General features: G+C 46.3%; 1 protein-coding gene across 2 annotated transcripts in view; it reads right to left on the bottom strand.

Moving 5' to 3' along the window:
* PNPT1 (polyribonucleotide nucleotidyltransferase 1) overlaps positions 1–14,915 on the bottom strand; it is a 58,716-nt gene extending 43,801 nt beyond the window's left edge. The window contains exons 1-7 of one of the 2 annotated variants that reach the window (XM_019516668.1): positions 14,731–14,915; positions 12,593–12,653; positions 12,209–12,283; positions 11,852–11,957; positions 6,702–6,751; positions 4,852–4,915; positions 4,708–4,755 (exon numbers count right to left, since the gene is read on the bottom strand). In XM_019516668.1, coding sequence (XP_019372213.1) covers positions 4,708–4,755; positions 4,852–4,915; positions 6,702–6,751; positions 11,852–11,957; positions 12,209–12,283; positions 12,593–12,653; positions 14,731–14,903 — 577 coding nt within the window. In that variant the 5' untranslated portion in view covers positions 14,904–14,915. The remainder of the gene's footprint in view (positions 1–4,707; positions 4,756–4,851; positions 4,916–6,701; positions 6,752–11,851; positions 11,958–12,208; positions 12,284–12,592; positions 12,654–14,730) is intronic. The other variant, XM_019516667.1, reaches the window with a different exon arrangement.
* Positions 14,916–19,315: the final 4,400 nt, after the last annotated feature.

The following is a 19,315-nucleotide window of genomic DNA, read 5'->3' as shown; positions in this document are numbered from 1 at the left end:
GGGCCGAGCACTAGGGTGTGTGCTCAGGGACTCGAACGTGTTGTTTGCTGTCCCATCAAATCAAGATGCCCCTGACGCCTGCGTAACGGCAGCCAAAGAGCTTCCCCCAGGTGACCAGCAAGATACCAACCCTTCTCCCTCTCAGGATTGGGATGCCCTCACGAAAAAGATAACGGCCCTGACAGGCGAGAAGCGCTGTACGGAGGGGGTGAACACTCCTCAGTTTATTATTCCCAGCAGCGCAAGTCACCGGATGTTACGGGGAGTTTTTACTGCTCTTGCGACAATAAACGATAAGAAAAAGGGAAAGAAGGCAGAGTGCTTACGTGCTTGTTTAGAGGGCTTTGTGGCCACGCTCGGGCGCCTTAACGACTATGAAATGGCGCTGATCACCATTAGCTGTGCGGCAGGAAAAGCTAACCCTCCTTCTGGCGGCAGCCATGAGCCCAATGTTTCTGGGCCGCTGCCCACCATTTCAGCGGCACCGCCCACTGCTCCGGCCCCGCCACCTTATCTGGAGGGGAAGGCACCACCCTCGGTAGTGATGTCACTATACCCACCCCTCCCTGATCCAGGAGGCGGTGGGACCCAAGTCGCGCCTCCTACAGACGCCGCTCCGCCTACGCCCGGCCCCCTGCCGAACCCTCCGCTCCAAGCTCAGCCGGTTGAGATAATAAAGACCCGGCAAGACGGAGATGGGAATCTCATCACTGACCGGACCACCCACGAGCATGACCGCAGTGAAATGAATGAGCTTATCAACCTGACAGCAAGACAGGAAGATGAAACCCCAGCGCAATGGCTCGGACGATTAGTATTAGAATGTGGCCATGAGACACTTAGCCAGCGAGAAGCCATTAGCCTCGTTACACGTGGAAGCTTTAGTTTAGGGCTGCTTCCCGGTTTGACTGTCCTGGAAGCTGACAACACGCCGTGGCCTATCTCCCTCTCAGCCTTGGTTGCCAGTGCAGTACACGAGAAGCCACACCAAGTCCATGAGGGAGCTCAACCTATTCACGCCCCACATTCGCAGCCATTTGTTAATGCCCTTGCAGGAGCCGTTTATCTCTCCATACCCAAGCGGCGGATCGCAACCCCACGCACCTCTCTCACAACACCAGCACACTCGACCGACAGCACTGAGAGTTCCGATGAACTCGCTGACTCGACGACAACACCCACCCGCAGTGGAGGGCCATCCTTTCCTCAACGACTTCTTAACACTTTCACTGGAATCAGCGATGATGGCGATCCAGAAATCCCGCGCCCTTTACAGACACCAGTTGTGCATCATGACCTGTGGCCACAGAGACATTGTAAGGATCCTCTTCAACTCGAGATCCCTCCAGCGATCCTTCAAGCTACAATCGATATTTACACTGATAACCCAGAGATAGCAGAGCTCCAAACTAGCTCTCTTCACAATCAACCCCTCTCGTCACTGTACTGCTTTCAGCATTGGCGACGTCAACAACAACAGCGTGGAAAACCAGAACCAGCGTGCGTGATAGAAGTTGCCCCAGTCGCGACTTCTGCACATCGCAGGGAGCAATGCCAAGCACCGAACTCTGCGCAAGGAACCTCACATTGTTACCCTGAGCGTACACCTGAGGAGCGTGCCCGTTTTGGGTTCCTATTAAATCATGCAGGTATGAAAAAGGAGGTCCTCAGGAATTTAGATGATGACACCCAGAAACAACTCGCCATCCAACTGGGATTCCAGTTCCCATGAAAGCCAAAAAACGAGCAGGGGCGGACGCCGGCCATGAAGAGGAAGACGTCCACCAATGAACTGAATTGAGGAACCTATCTTGCTTACCCATCAACACTCGACGGCTGGATCCCCGTCCTTATGCTACCGTTCCAGTCATCCATCCCACCACAGGAGAACGAACTCCAGTGTGCTTTTTGTTGGATACCGAAGTGGAAGTCACCGTAATTGACTCTACTGTCCCGAACCGACCCACAAACCACATCATTTATGTAGCCGGCGTCAACACCACCACCGCAGCCCCGTTGGTTAAGGTGAGTCTCGGTGACCCACCCATGGTCATCAAAGCTGTCTTAGGTAACCAACGACTCCTAGGAGTACACGAGATACGTGCCTTCAACCTGAAAAGCAAGGTTTGCAGCGTTCTCCCGGTTCGCACCTCTGCGACGGGACTACCACCCGCATACATACCTCGACTCAAGAACCCTACAGCTGCCCCATGGAAGTACGTCCCCCTACAGACCAAACCCCAGCTTATTCCATCACTGATCACCCTTTTAGATCGCCTCACTGCTGAAGGAAGAATAGAGCCAGTACTTCATAGTCGCTTCGTGTCCCCAGGCTGGGGAATACCGAAACCAAAGAACCCCATCGAAGCTCGCTTGGTAGTAGATTATCGCCAAGCCAACAGATGATCAGACTTCGTCCAACTAGTACTAGTGAAGACGCTCCCAGATATCCAAGCCTGTTATCAACACAGCTGGTATAACCTACCTAGCAGACATTGCCACGTTTTCGGTTTGTTTTTGGTACCTGTTGTAAGCCACCTTGGCTCACATGGCCGGGGGGGCATGTTGTGATCATTATGTTTGTTAAGTGGCCATGTTCGCCAATCACAAAAGTTATACAAAGTTATGTAACGGTTGCTAGGCAGACTATAGTTGCCTTTCTGCCATGAGTGTAAAAGATAGACAGCAGCTAGAACTTTCTACAAGGCGGGATCCAGCGTCAGTCAGTCAGTGCCATGGGCCTATCAAAAGGTGCCTCACACAATCACATCACCGCATGTCACCCAAGCTATAAAAGGAGCCCCCGCCTCATCGTCAGGGTCCCTTCTGCGTCCAACGGACTCGGAACGACTCACGGCATATTATTACATACATGGCTCAGCCTTCAGAGTAGCTAACCGGAGGAGGACGCAGAGACCCGCCTGATCCCGGTGACCTGAAACCCCTGAGACAACTCACCAGCCAGATCCATCGGTCTCACGCACCATTAGGGCGCGCGAGGCGTGGTGAGTGAGTTTAAGCTGTTGCGCAGCTACGTTAACAGTTATCAATAAAGATCACCAAGCCTGTTCACTGTCTTCCCGACTCCTCGTGATCTGTGGTAAGACTGACCAAGAAAAGATCCTGTCACAGGTTTTCTAGAACATAATTCTTTTAAGAAACACACATGAAGTAAAACATCTGTCGGGAAAAGTTTCCTTCATGAAAGCTATTTCCAATTGCTGAAAACCTCCAATTAGAATTCTTGGGAAAGGGACAGGAGGGTGCCTGAAGGTAAAAAGAGCCCCTATCCTGTTTCCTTTGACACAAGGCCCTGCACACAAGTTTTCCCAAAACCTGAAAAAACAAAGGAAGTAAAAAACACGAAGCAAAATTTGAGCGCTAAAACCCCATTCACATATTATAGCTATAATACATTAAACTCAGGAAGTAAAATATTTTCAAATGCCAAAATAATACCAGTTAGCTTTCATTCATTTTCACTTCCGAATCTAGAGGCTCCTACAGATGTGCAGGAAGCTTGTTCTGATGTGCTGGAAATCTAGCGTGTCAGAGCAGACTTGCTTAATCAAGTCTGCTGGAGCATAGAAATTGACACACTCTAGCAGCCTTCCGAGTCACGTGCATCAGTGTCTCCACGCTGAAAAAATGACAGCATGGCGCTTTGAAATAAAACATGTTCGATGAGCTTTAGTTTAAAGCACCCCACCACCATTTCTTCATCACATGGATGCTGGTACACAAACACGTAGGCGCTTTTAATTATCACAGCTTGCTAATTAAAACGCTCTGCGCACCATGCCTCAGAGCACATGTAAAAACACATGTAAAATGCCCCAAGAGCTTTACTTAGGGGATCAGTATCACTACTCTCATTATAAAGAAAGGAAAAAAACCCCGGCACAAAGCAGTAAAATGATTTGCCAAAAGTCACCAAAAGTTAGCCCTATGGCACAGCTGGAAATAGAGGCCAGGTCCTCCAACACCCAGTACAGAGCTCTATCTACACTGCCTTGGATTCTAACGTATTTGCACATACACACAATCTTTCAGCCTTAATTCCAGTTTAATCAAATTTTATTTTTTGAGCATTTAAAAAAATGTTCTTGAAGGGATAAGGTAACAATAAAGTTTTACTGTTTCCCAACTGATTGGCTAACAGAAAACATATTGCAAATTATAGATGTTCCAACAGGGCTGGTACACTGGAGACTATTTCTCAGAAAAACAAAGAAAAGATGGTAGGAATGTTTTAAAGTGGAAGAAAGACCTCCAAGAGAATGGTTTTGATACTCACTGAGGAAACAAAAGAGGTGTCCATAAAGTGTAAACAAAATAAACAAAGAGTTCATCTGCAGTAGCAATACCCTATGAAGAAGCTTTCATAGGCATGCATTAACATAAATAAAATACAATAAGCCATGTATTTTAAAAGTGTTATTTTCCATGGGAAATAAAAACAAGAAGGTAATTTCCTAATCAAAGTTACTTGGGTTCTACAAAGAAAATCTAAGTAGCAATATCTCTTTTTAAAATTGTCCATTAATCACTTTTCTGTGTGAAAGGTCTGCGTAACAAGGAAAAGACAGAAAAACAAGATTAGAAAACTACAAGTTACCACTGGAATCAGAGACTTTGTTTTAGGCTTGCAAGGTTCTTGTAGCCTAACTGCTCCATTATTTCTTTCATACTAAAATATCTACTTACCAATTGGACCATTCCAAGGAATATCTGATAATGCAAGTGCTGCAGATGCTAAAATTGTAAGATATGAAATATATTATAAACTGTTCACACAAACATAAATAAAAAATATTTTGCAGACTTTTCTAAAGAGAGAATCCTTTTTACCTCCATTAATTGCCAGGACATCAGGGTCATTGATACCATCTACTGCTAAAATATTACAAATGATCTGGTATAAGACAGAAAGACAAAAAACATAGCTCAAAGTTCTTGCATTATTTTCTACTTAGGATATATTTGCAAGTGTTATGAAATGCAATTGCCAAATACTTGTACAAGCTCATATAAGTAAATGAAAAGTATTCAAATACATATTTCAATTAACTGGTAAAGAAAAATGGTAATATGCGGACACCAAGAACTGCAAAGCCAGAACAAGTATTGGTCCTTAAAATGTGGTTATCTTTATCTATACCAGTAGTTCTCAACTTTATCAGAGACCTGGCACCCATCTGTCTTTTTTGAATTTGCTGGTACCATAATTGAGAACCATCATTGTATTGCTTCAGCCACTAATGCACACAATGCCAGGCATATAGACATTTAAGAGTTCATCTGAAAGACTAAAGGACCAACTTCCACCTCCAATGTACCAGGGAGCTTTATTAAAAGCAAACTGTACAGTGGACTAAAAAGCAGGCTGATTAACAGTTGGGATGTTACTGGGGAGTGTGCAAAAGCATCCTTCATTCTTCCTACCCCATTCATATAGTCCCTAAGCCAGATGGATTAAAACTTTGACCAGCATCCGTGGTTAAAACACAGTTCATTAATTTGCACATCTTTCCCACCCGCTTGCTGCAGAAAGTCTGCAGGAGCTGTTTTCACTGATCTTATACTAAAAGAGTTTACTAGAGCTCAAAACAGTTTCTCTCAAATGAAGGCTGTCCTTTAAAATTATATTAATTAAGTAAGCAGGATTAATACAACAAGCAAGCAGCATGTCATTAGCAATCAGGGGCAAGCAAGGAGATCATCTCAGAGACTTGGAGGGAATGGGCCAAAAGCAAAATGTATCATCCTCACAGGTCAATGGTTTTCACCAGAAATGCTACCACCGCAGCCAAGTACAACCACACCATGTCCCTTCTGCAGAGCCAGATCAGGAAGTAGCTATAGCAGGGGTGTGCTCTTGCCACAGCCCTTCTTGGTTTGACCCTGCATGGTGTCCCCCAGGAACAGATGCCTGGGGCAGGTGGAACTGTCCCATGTACCTGTTTCTAGGAGACGGGTGCAGAGCGGGACCTTGGAAGGGCTGTGGCAACAGGAACCCATGCTGTGGTACCCCCTGGAACAATGGAACCCTTGTTGAAAACCATGGATCTACACTTTGTATTTTCTTACCTTAACAACCAAAATAATGAAATAAACATGAGGGGTAAAGTGCATGATCAACAACATTTCATGGTGAGCAGCCTTTAAATGTTCACAAAAAAAGACTAAAAGGATCTCAAATATTCAGGATTATTTTCACACCATGGGAAGTAGTGGAGCATCTCTGTCAGACATGGAAAAATCAAGAACAAGCTTGCAACAAAAAACCTATTGGAATCCTGAATTAAGTTTGCTGAATATCCTATTCTACTGGATGTGCAATATAAGAATTATTGCTACACAATTTCAATTAAACTGTTACCGAGTAAAAATGACTTGCTCCCTAAATATAAATTGCATTATTTCCTTACGATAGCTAGTCTGAATTTAAACCAGTTCAAGAGAGTAACTGTTTCTAATAACATAGGACACTTGGCACATGTTAAAACAAAGCAATTTACTGAATGATTAAAGGATGCTGCTGTTAATTTTTCTATCACATCAGCAATAAATACTACTTTGCAAAATGTGGATCCATCGTGAATGCTACTCCAAAATCATTTCCTAGGGCTTCCATGGAAACAATCTCCAAATTAAATCCACAAATGTGATTATCATTAAATATAATGAGCACAACCTACCTGTGTATCATAGTAGTAGCCTTCTGGGAAGAGTGGCCTAATTGACCGATCTGTAAAAGAAACATTTCAAAACTTACATACAGAGAAGACTAAGATGATGACTGTCAACAATAGATGAAAGATAAGTACATGTACAATAAAGAATTGGTAAAGAAATTCAGCAAAGCATATCATATTTCATGATTAAAAACAAAGAATTAATCCAAAGTGAAACCCGTATTTTCAAAACGTAACCAAAAAAAAAAAATAATCACAGAGCCTAATTAACATGCAAAAAAACTCTTTGCCACAAGAGAGTCTAAAACTTGAGCAGGATGCAAAAAAGACTGGGCATGTTCATAGATGCAGATATCTGCTGTCCATAAGATACTGGCAGCCACACAACTGCAAACATTTCTCCAACAACAGATTATTTAAATCCAATTCTCACCAAACCACCAGGTCTTGCAAGAGATCCAGATGCCAGCTCTGGCTCCTTGTCAACAAGGGTCATAGGAAGGTAGGGGCCAGAGGAGGACACTTAGTCCTGCCCTCTGCTGATGGCAGAAGCATCTCCGGCTAAACCATCCAGCCAAGTATGTCTAACTTGCTCCAGAGAACTTCCAAGGATGGAAATTAACAATTTCTCTAGGTAACCTGTTCCAATGTTTGACCACCCTCATACCCAGAAAGTTTCTCCTAATTTGCAACCTAAATTACCCCTGCAGCAGGCATGAGGCTATTGCTCCTAATTCTGTCCCCTATGGTCAAAGAGAAGAGCCCACCTCTATCCTGTAACTGCCCTTCAGGTATTTGAAGACTATTATCAAATTGAACCCTGCCCTCCTTCCCAGACTAAATCAACCTAGTTTTTTCAACCTTTCCTCATAAGTCTTGCCTCCCAGGCTTCTAATAATTTTTGATACTTTGCACTGGACTCTTTCCAAGCTGTCCACAACCTTCAAGTGTGCGGCCCCAAAATGGACACAGTACACCAGGTGAGGTCTCACTACTGCTGAACAGAGTGAAAGAATCACTTCCCTTGATTTGCAAGTTAGCCAACAGCATACTGGATTGTATTTTTTCAGCAATATATTCATTTTATTGTCTACTGTAACCCCCCTGCAGTTCTGCAACCTAACCACTCATTCCCCAGTCTGCATTTGTGCATGAACTTATTCCATCCCAAGTAGAGGACCTTGTATTTTTCATTGCTCAATCTGATCCAACTGATTCTGGATCATTTCTCAAGTCAATCCAGGTCATTCAAGATCCTAGCGCTACCTTCCAGAGCAGGGGCAGGCAGGCAATTATTTTGGCCGGAGGGCCACATACCCAGTTTTGGCAAGCTGTCAAGGACTTCATGGGTAGCCCCGCCCCTTGACAGGTGCCCCGCCCCCCGGTCACCATCTTGGGACCAATGTCCCAATGTCTTGGGACCAATGTCCGAGGGCCAGCACTGGTGGGGCCCAGAGAAGGGTGCAGGCTGGCAGGGGTCTGTGGAGCCAGGCTGGGCTGCACCAGCAGGGAGAGGGGGGAGCTGGCCTGGCTCCATAGAGCCCCAGCCACCCAGGACCCTGTACCCCTGCTGCCCTGTACTGGGCCCTGCTGGCACTGGCCTTGGGACACCGGTTCAGGCCCGGTGCTCCTGCGCCCACTCACTCCTAGTGCCCCCAAGCCGCGCGGTACAGGCGGGGGGCAGCACTCAGCCCTGACCCCCTGCTCGCTGGCAGGGAAGAAGCTGGTGCAAAGCGTGGGGAAAAGTGGCCCCTCGCCTGCCCTGTGGCTGGTGCTCCCTGCTGCAGCCACTCGCAGCCCGTGCGGCACTGTCCTGAGTTGGCACAGACAGCCCCACATGGGCTGTGAGCAGTTGTGGTGCACGGCGTCAGGCACAGGGTGGGGGCTGCTTTTCTCCCACACAAGGCACCAGTTTGCAACCTGCCCCCGCCACCAGCCTGGGCCCTGCACCAGCTCTGGGCTTGCCCACTGGGGCTGTGCTGCGGCAGCAGCAGCTGCAGCCCTCCCGCTTGCCATGCTGAGCAGTGCTTGCTGCTGCTGTCCACCCAGAGCTTGCGCCATGGTAAGCTGCAGTGCCCCCCCGCCTCACCTGAGCTTCCTGTGCCTGGGCAGCCATGTGGCTGGGGGGGCGGGCTGGGCAGGCCCTGCTGCTGTAGGAGCCCACCGAGGATTCCCCTGGGTCCTACTGCCTCTAGTTCCTGTCATTTTTTACAGGAACCAAGGACAGATAAATTTTAATTTTCAAAAATTTTTTTAGCGGCCCTGCGGGCCAGATACAATGGCCTCATGGGCCAGATCTGGCCCATGGGGCATATTTTGCCCAACCTTGCTCCAGAGTGTCTGCAACTCCATCTTCTGCATTTTGTAAGGGACCTATGGTTTCTTTGGTCTTCCTGTTATTTTCACAAACTTGTAAAATCCCTTTTTATTTCTTGTTACGTCCCTCGCTAGCTGCATCTCACACTGTGCCTTGGTCTCCCTAATTCTCCCTGCATAACCACATGATGGTCTCATACTCTTCCCTAGTACTATGACCAAGTTTCCACTTCGTATAGGATTTCTCTGAGTTTCAATTCATTGAAGAAGTTGCTGTCCAGCCAGGATGGTTTCCTGTTCCACTTCCTATTTTTGCATTGCATTGGGATAGCTTGCTCCTGTGCCCTTAAAAGGGTGTCCTTAAAGTACAGCCAGCCTTCTTGGATCCTTTTTCCCCACATCAGATTTGAATCCCAGAGGATTCTGCCCATCAGTTCCCTAACCACACAAAATATAACATCTAAGATTCATTCACCTGCTCTTCTACCAACATCATATACAGCACCACCTGTTTACAGTGCCCTTCAGCTGTCTGCATTGGCTAGACCAGGGGTGGGCAAAATGTGGCCCGCGGGCCGGATGCAGCTCGCCAGGTCTTTCTTTCTGGCCCGCAGGGCACCTAAAAAATTTAGAAAATTAATATTTATCTGTCCCTGGTTGCCTGTCATGTGGCCCTCGATGGCTTGCCAAAACTCTGTAAGCAGCCCTCCACCCAAAATAATTGCCCACCCTGGGCTAGACACAGCTAACCCTAAACAAAAAAATAAATAGACATCCATTTGACATCAAACCCAGAGGCACACAAAAGCTTATGGCAGAACACTTCAATGTCCCTAGACCATTCCATCACTGAACTCTATTAACTTCCTGAGCAGCTGTCCTTAAACAAAAAACAACAACTTGTGGACTGTGTTAAATATGGTCTCAACCAAAATCACATGTTCTTAGCCTATTACCTGGACTATCTTTTAACCCTATCTGTTTATTCTCATGTCCCCCCATAAGTTAATTGCTTTGCTCATCCTTATTGACCTTTTCCTCTCTATTTAAAACCCTTTCTTTCTCAAGTCTCTTCATAGCATCAGCTGAAATGTCTATGAAAGCCCATGCCTCAGTGAACCACTCAGTCTTGAAGGTGCCACCCTTTAGATTATATAGTAAGTTCTGCTAGTTTTAACTAGTGTATTTACTTGAATATAAAATGAAATGTCTCTTGTCTTACATTTACATACAAAGAAACTGAATTAAATACACTATCTTTGAACTGCTGTGCTCAATAACAAAAACCAACTATGAAACTGATTAAATAAATCCAACACCGAGCAAGACTTTGAAGAGGTAACACAGGCCATCCAAATAAAACATATATACTAGTGCCCATTGAGTTCAGTCTCCTTCAGCAATGGCTCTTTTTCCGTTCATGGGGAGCCGTAAAACTGCATACATTTTGATTTCCTCTTCACTTCCACAGGGGAGCTGTTTCTTTCTTTCCCATTTCCAGGGATTCCTGTTTCTTCATCAGACTTAAATGTCTGGCAAACATCACCAAACAGGGCCTCAAACAGTTCACCCAGAATCCCTTTGTCACCCCCTCTCTCAACCTACTGCATATGATTAATGTGGCCCTGCCCTTCATGAGATGAAGCTGGACCAGACTGCCCTGCATCTCATCTGAATATAAGTGTTTAGAGGATCCCAGGACTTGTGAAAAGAACACCTGGTTCCAGTCATGAGTGGGAGTTAATTAGCACATGGATCCTTTGTAGCATGGGCAAGGTATCTAGAGTACACATACATACTGAGCAATGCTAAGCTGTGGGGTCACTGTATTTTGAAATGATGTTGACTCTGCTGGGGCTCACCCCAGTGACCTATGTGGTAAAATATATGCTTTTTGGCTTTGTACTACTATAATGCATTGTGTGTATTTTCTCTAAGTAAATGCTGTTAAAACGTTGCTTAAATATGTGTTTATGGAGTACCTTTCCTGCAACAGTTTCAAAAAATGTAAAATGCATCAATTCTAGGTTAACTAAATCTATGGCTACTATATGTAAATTGCTATAGCTATGGTTATTTCAAGGTTAGTTTTTTCAAATTTGTTCTTCACATCCATGTGCTTAGGGAGAGCAGGGTCAGAGATAAGAGATGAAACGGGGTTACCCGACACCCCAGATTTCTTTCCCCTGCTGTAGGAGTTGGAGGTTGACAAATTCAGGACAAACCTCCTAACAATTAGATTTTATACCTGGAAAACTATAACAAAATTTACACATTTTCTATACATAGAATCTAATTATTGGGGGATCATCTTATAATCAGAGCCATCTTATAGTTGAGCAAATACAGTAAACTGAACATGAAGCTCTTCTCACCTCATTTTAGCAACAAGTTTTAACTTTCCTGGAGATGACTTTTCAGGGAACAAGGAAGGTTGGGAGGAAGATGAAGCCAATAAGACTGCCTCTGTCTACCAAAGTTTGCAGTTTAAGTTCCACTTCCTCCTCCTCCCTTATGGAAGCAGCAGGAGCTTCAAAAAATAACAGTCCCCTTGGTCAGAGGTATCAGAAGTCCTAGTCTCAAGAGTGAATATGTCTAACAAGCTATTTTGGAATTTCACATAAAGAAATATGCAAGCAGCCCCAGCTGATCTGTTTTTAAAACGGATTTGAGCCTTGCAGCACTTTAAGAAATGTGCTTTTCCTAATATTGCTGCAGAAGCAATAAACTCTGAAAATTATGATCACAGATAACCCTCCTTTTTCCAACATTGAGGAAGATAACACAAATGATGAAAACAAAGTACTAGAAGAAGTTTTTACAATGTTTTCCCATACCTATCACTCTGCTTGTAAGAATTTCTTTATCAGTAGTACCAAGCTCTCTCCTAAGGTAGTTTGTGGGAATCCTTCCTGCTGCAGCAGCTTTTTGACGATAATCAACCTTATAAAATTACAGAGATTAATAAAGAATATTATCTGCTCTTTCCTAATTAAATCAACAAAATCAGTTAAGAGTTAGTTTTACAATAACACACCTGAATAAAATTGTTTGTTATTTACTGTTGCCACAGTGAAAAATTAATCTTGCATAAATTTTACAATATTTACATTAAATAACATCTACTTCTCAAGTTCTACTTTGTGTGGGTATTTATAGCATCAGTTTGGACAGCCTGAGTAATTTGTACTCACCACCAGGGGCATGAACTGGGATACAGAAGATTTTGTTTTACTGACTGCTGTAACCATCACTGATGTGTCACCTAACTTGATTAAAAAAAAAAAAAAAGGTGAAATTACTTATAGCCATGACATTTTAATAAATATATCATTTAGTACAATTTCATTTCTCCAATACAGAATTCCCCCCAGCGAAGTACCAAATGAATTAACTATTTGTAATAGTTATACTTTGAGAAATCCTTAAAAAGTATCTCTCTCTGAAATAGGTAGTTATGAAGCCTAGCCATTACAAATTCCAATTCTCATCCCATGTCATAGGCTCTGATAGTCCAGTAAAAGACTGTACATTTATCCATGCTGATTTATCAATGTTGAAGTTCCAGAGATTTTTACCTGCACTACAGCACATCCATCAGCAAATCTTGCTAGTTTTCCAGAGGAAATTTCCAGTTTTCTGTTAAGAAGAGAATGTTTTGTATTAGGGACACAGGAACAAAAGATCTTGCCCATCTAGCTCATTATCTTTCCTTGCATGGTGGTAGACTGCAAATGCTGGGGGAGGAGAAGGTAAAGGTGAGGGGGAGCAACCAGGGCACGTCCAGAATTTTCTATTTCCTTGTTCTCTTCATCTGGAACTTTCAGAATTCAAAGTTTCGATTGAGAGGCAATATCCCTACTTACGTGCCTATACACTGAATGCAATACTGACTGATGGACCTTTCCTCCACAAACTTCTCCAATTTCCTTTTGAACAAGGTTAAAATACTACGTCTCCACAATAACTTGTGTCAATGAGTTCCATAAGTTAATTACATATTGTTGAGCCCCTGTCAAGCAAGAATCAATTTAATAAAGAACTCTCTAATCATTTATTTTTGTATCTTTGTTTTACGTTAAAAAAATACCAATTACATTTAGTATTCACTGGAGGAACTACCTTGCCACGTCAGGAAACCAAAGCACTCTTTCTGCCAATAGAATAGGCAACACATATACCTCCTGTAATGCAGTTCTACCTCAATCCCTGAAATGGCTGCGTTCAGGATGGAAAAGAACATTTAGGCCATGTACAGACATTCAGTTTCCATGGGAGAGTCACTTCTCTCCCAGCAGAAACCAAAAATATACAGCTACACAGGCTTTTTGCTCCCAGAGCAAAAAACGGTTGCTCCAGGAGAAAACCCAGGATCAGCCAGGCTTAAACTGCTCTTGGGAGAGTTTCTGTACACTTACGAAGAGCTTGGGCAGATGTTCAGATTCTCTAGGGAGAATCCCTGCTCGCTCAGGAGAAACCAGGAATATACAGAAGTCCATAATTATTCTCCTGGAGTAAAAGTGGCCACCAGGGGAGAAAAATAACTCAGTAACAACCCAAGTGAAGTAGCTTCACAGAGAATCTCTCTCAGGAGACGGAACATTCTGTACAGGCAGACAGTGCGCTTTTCTCCTTCTCCCTCCCCCTCCTGCAGAGGGGGGTTGGTAAGTTTTGCCACAGGGCCCCCCCATTGGTGAGACTGGCCTCCAGTTGCTGCCCAGTTCAGGGGCCGGGGGGGGGACAGGATAGACACTAAGGCAGCACCAGTTGCCCATGACTCCAGGGCAGGATTCTCTCAGATTTCCACTACCCAGCTTCCATTCCATCAAGGTGTGTAGCCACTGTCTACAGCTGAAGTCCCAGTATCCCAGGTGATCTGTCACTCCCCAGCCCCTACATCAGGGACAGAAGCTTGTCCTGGCTCACCAGCCCTCTAGTGGCAAGTTACAGCTGGGTGAATGTGGGACTGCAAGGGAAGGTTTCTAGTGGAGTGGTTCTCTACCTTTTTTGTACTAGGACCCATTTTTAAACATTGGTGGGCAGTCCTGATCCAGTGCCCCTCACTCCTGACCCACTGCCTCTCACCCCCAGGCCCCACAATGTGTAAGGCAGGGGGTGGGTGTGTTGGAAAATGGTTGGAAAAACTGCTCTTTGCAAGCTTTCAGATGCAAAACACCCTTTTTCAGGCATAAAGAGTCTATTTTACATAGGGTGTTTGTGCCCAAAAGCTTGCAAAGAAAAAATTTTCCAACTATTTAGTTGGTCTAATAAAAGATACCCCATCTACCCAAAGAACTTTGTCGGCCCGGGTCCTTACACCAACGCGGCTATACAACACCCACCCCAAACCCGAAACAGGTTGAGAAATGCTGCTGTACAGGTCCAGATGCCAAGCCAGCACTAATGCCACCAGCCCCTGCGTGCGTATCTATACAGAGATGTAGATATACTGTGTACACCTCCAAATTGTTCTAATAAAAGATATCAACTCAAACCAAAAAACATATATACATATATTTTTCAACTATTTTTTCCTCATTTTGCTCAACATTTTTCCAACTGTTTAAGTTTGTCTAATAAAATATATCAGATTCGCCCAAATTACTTTGTCTGCCTATGTCCTTAGACCAACACACGCACACACACACGCGCCATCACCGGCCCCAACCGCTGCCTCCACGTGGAGGGGGGAAGGGCCCCCGGACCCCCACCCTACCTGCCCTGCAAGTCCACGGCCACCGCCTGGTCACCGCCAAAGCCCCGGGCCTGGAGGAGCGGCGCCATGCGGGAGCCCGGGCCTAGCCAGCGCCGCACAGCGCCGAGAAACGGGTGGCGCCAGCTGTACCGAGCCCGCAGCCCGGCACAGCGGCAACCCGTGCAAGCGGCCATGACACCCAGACAGCTGCTTCCAGCAAAGCGCCGCCTGATTGGCCCCGGCGATCTCCCGGGAAAGTGACGTTTGCCTCTAAGCCGACCCCATTGGCTCCTGGGGAGCGGGGCGAGGCTGAGTTTCGATTCAGCCCGTGAGCGTATGGCCGTCCGCCGGCTGCTGCCTTGGGCTTTGCTACGGCGGCCGGCGAGGGACAAACCCCTTAGGGCGGGGCCTTTGCTTCTGGAAGTTTCCCCTGCCCGTTGGCTTCCTGGGCGCAGCCTCTGCCTCACCCCCCCAACGACCCTGTCAGCGACCTCCCCTCCGCCGACCTTGGGACCCGCCAACTTTTTTTTTATTTTGTATTTGATTTATATATCTTTTATTAAAAATATCCTCGTAACAGCATTAAAAACAAGATGATCGCTATAGATAAGCTCCCATTACTCAACACCCGCTCCACAGGTTCCGCCCCCAACCTGGACCACGCCCACAAAGGAACCAGAGGTGACAGTGCCCCGCCCCCTTTGGCCTCGCCCCTTCCCCCTCCACCCAAGATATCCCAAGACTTATAGGGTCGATCCCCGCTTTGGCTGCCCTCAGGGGCCTCTCTCCAAGGTCCCAGCACCCCTTTGCTTCAGTGCACCTGCCCCTCTGCCTGGTGTCCAGCCCCAGGATCTGGTGGTCTTTCTTCCTGGCTCTGGCCAAGCTGGCCAGCTGTCACAGTGGGAGGGGAGGAGGCTCGAGTTGTGATCTGGGGCTGGTTTCCTGTCTGGTCCACCCACATCTTGGGGCAGACTTTCACTGGGCAGCGCCCACTTGCTCCTTGGACCCGTGAGAGAGCCTGTGGGCACTGCCCAGTGTGCTGTGCTCAGGGTCCTGTCCGCCCTTGGAGTGCCTATTATGAGCCTGCGACTCCCACTCCCATTCCTGTTTTCCCCTCTGTTGTCCCCAGTACTCCTCTGTATCTAGTGGCCTCGGTGACTAAAGGAGCATTAACAGGGTTACCCTATTTCCAGTTCCAAAAAGGAGGACAATTTAACCAATTCTTCACCTCTGTTTTCTTGTGCAGGGACCAGGACTTCCCCACTGTGATGCAAGATGGACTCGAGGGGAACGCCTCCAGACCTCAGGCTGGGGAGGACCCGGTTAGAGAGCTTCTGGAGGGGCTGGATGTGTTCAAATCAGCAGGTCCAGATGCTCTCCACCCCAGGGTGATGAGGGAGCTAACAGGGGTTATTGCAGGGCCCTTGGCATGGCTTTACGAGCGCTCGTGGTGCTCGGGCCAGGTGCCAGATGATTGGAAGATAGCCAACGTGGTCCCCATCTTTAAAAAAGGGAGGAGGGAGGACCTGGGCCCATCAGTCTTACATCAATCCTAGGGAAACTCTTTGAGAAGATCATCATGGAGCACATCTGCGATGTACCAGCCTCAGGGATGATGCTCAAGAGCAGCCGGCACGGTTTCATTAGGGGCAGGTCATGTCAGACCAACCTGATTGCCTTTTATGAGCAGGTCACAAAAGCATTGGATGCAGGTGTCGCCCCCTGCCCTTGTGTTCCTGCTACAGCCCTCATGCCTAGACACCATTCCCCAGTGCGGCAGGTACCAGCTCCCCTCATGCACCTATCCCCTCCACCCCCTGCCACAGGACAGTCCCCAAACCCTGGCCCTCCAACCCGTGCTCCTCACAGACTTACCTGCGTCAAGCTGCTGAGGCTGCTCCCACCACCCTGCCTGGCTGCACACTGGCCACGTCTGCATGTGCGAGCACTCACACATGATGTTCCCTGCTCCAATTGCCCTCCCCTGCTCCCGCCAGTGAAGCAGTGCAAAATCCTGGACATTTCTTCAGATTTCAAAAAACCGCCTGGACAGAGATCAGAGGACCCCAAAAGAGGACATGTCCAGGAAAACCTGGATGTATGGTAACCCTAGGTTTATAGTTCTCTTAGTGGATCGAGGCAATCGATTTACGTAATAAACAGGCCAGCCCAAAGGCTGCACAGGTCCAGAAATTTGGCAGTGGGGAAGTGCTGGCCATGTTGGGTGTTTTTACACATGCTCCAGGAGGTGTGGGGAGGGTGCTTTAATTAGCGAGCTGTGCTAATTAAATGCACCCAAGTGTTACATGTATCATTGTCCCACACACTGAAAAATGGTGGCAGGGCACTTTGAACTAAAGCTCATTGAGTGAGCTTTACTTCAAAGTGCTCCACTGTCATTTTTCAGCATGGGGACGCTGATACACGTGATGCTAGAGTCTGCTGGAGTACATTCATTTTCCACACTCCAGCAAGCTTGATTAATAGAGTCTGCTCCAACATGCTGGAATTACAGTGTGTTGGAGCTGGCTCCCTGCACGTGTATAGGAGCCTGTTAATTGCCACTCCCCTGCTGCCAAAGTGCCAGACCCAGAGGGAGCCCTGTGGGCCAGGTGACATACAGTTAGCCTATCTATAAGGAGCAGTTAGTCTCTCTGTAAAGTGCATCTCTACTGATTTCTGTCTGGCGTCAAGCTAACTACCTCCCCAATAATTCCAGTCTCCCAATTCAAGTCGCACTAGCCTTTAGCTCTTGAACTGCATGCTGGTCATTTCATAACCTAATTCCCTTCTGCTCTCTGAAGTGCTTTATTCCATCCACTAATGTGTGAGTTTTACTCTAAGGCATTGGCGTGTAGTGCACCCCCTGAAATCAGCCATGTACCCCCTGGAAGTGCCAGCCAGCAAACTGGAAGGTACTGGAGGACCCCCCTCAGTAGGTGGTTGGTGGCTGCGGCTCCCCAGGTTTGGGAGGTACCAGTTGCCCGTTTCAGTGGTGGGGTGAATTCAGTCGATATATCAGATTTAGAGCAGCCAGAGCAGTGATTCTCAGGGTGGTTGCTGTAGCTTTGGCTCTGGGTCTGAGTCGGAGATGCAACCATCTGTGCCACCACCTCCTCCCTGCTGCCTGTGCCCATCTTGTGCTGCCTCCCCCTACCACCTCCCTCTACTGCCACTGAGTTGTGGCTCCAGTCTTCCTCTGTCACAGCAGCAGTGGTGGCAGCAGCACTGAGGCTGAGACCAGGGCTGCTGCTGCTGTAACAACAACTGTTGCTTCCTGATCTGGTGCAGTCAGAGTGGGGCCTGAGCTCCAGCTGAGTGTAAGCTGTGGTGGGAGGAGGGCAGGCAGCAGGGTTGACCAAATGTGGGAGACAGGTGGCAGAAGGACAAGTGGCACGGGAAGAGGCAGCAGGGGGCACAGGCATCATGGGGGACAAGTGGCAGGGGCCAAGATCCAAGGAGGCAAGGGATAGAGAACAGGACACCTGTCTTCCTGCTGCTGCTTTCCCTGTTGCAGCGGTGGAGAGGATGAATTAGGACAATACTTAGATTCCATACATGGAAAATTATAACAATTACACATTTTCCATGCATGGAATCCAGTAATTGGGGGTTGTCTTAAATTCAAAGATGTCTTGGATTCAGGAAAATGGGGTATTTCTCAGTGTGACCACAAATGAACAGTGATGTGAGTGCAAAGGCATGATCATGCCAGCACTGGGATTCATGCATGTTTCAGTTAATACAAACTATTGTGAATTATCCTAACTCCATTTGTCATTTGGAGTTGAAATGAATTAAAACCTGGAAGAGGTTTTATAATTAATTTAATACAGATTGTGCTGAGATTTGTTGTTATTCAATTTTTCTATTACTTGTTTACAAATTCTTTTCTGTATTTTCTTGACAGGGTATTTCTGGTTTTGACCCGTGTTTACGAAAGTCAGATTTATTGGCTGGGAAAACTGGCCCATCTAATGGTTTTTCATCAGTGCCAGCATGCTTTTTATCCTTTGGCAAGTTATGAAGGAGGCAGATCAGAAGGCAAGTGACCCATAAACTTGAGACTTGGCACAGGCAAATGATTGTTACCTCTGTCAAAATTCAGAATCCGTCGATAGAGTTCTGGTCCAGGACAAAAATATATTTAGGTAATGAAGCATAAACTGTACCATGTTTTTTCTGCATTCATGCATCCTCTATTGCTGTTGAAGACCTGTTCTCTGAAATAAGTGAATTTAAAAAAAAATCCTCGTTATTTTCCCCTCATTAAAATCACTATCCTTGAGGTCACTGCAGGCAACTTTCATATAAAGAGAGTGTCCAAATACCTGTATTATAACAATATTTTAAAACAATTACATTAAAATAAAGGGCCAGGTCACCTCCCAGACTTACCTGAATCCAAGATGACTCTGAATTTAAGACAACCCCTCCAATAATTAGATTCCATACATGAGAAATCTATAAATTTGTTATAATTTTCTGTGTACAGAATCTAATTTTTAGAGGGTCATCTTAAATTCATCCCCCCACCACTGCATCAGACAAGCAGTGGCAGAGGAGTAGGAGGCAAGGGGGTGCGTTACTCAGGCAGGAAGGGGGG

Source organism: Gavialis gangeticus, unplaced genomic scaffold (assembly GCF_001723915.1).
Source record: "Gavialis gangeticus isolate Ggan-Ray unplaced genomic scaffold, GavGan_comp1, whole genome shotgun sequence".
NCBI classification, from domain to species: domain Eukaryota; kingdom Metazoa; phylum Chordata; order Crocodylia; family Gavialidae; genus Gavialis; species Gavialis gangeticus.
Note: the sequence above shows the minus strand (reverse complement) of the source record. Positions and strands in the feature narration are given on the sequence as shown.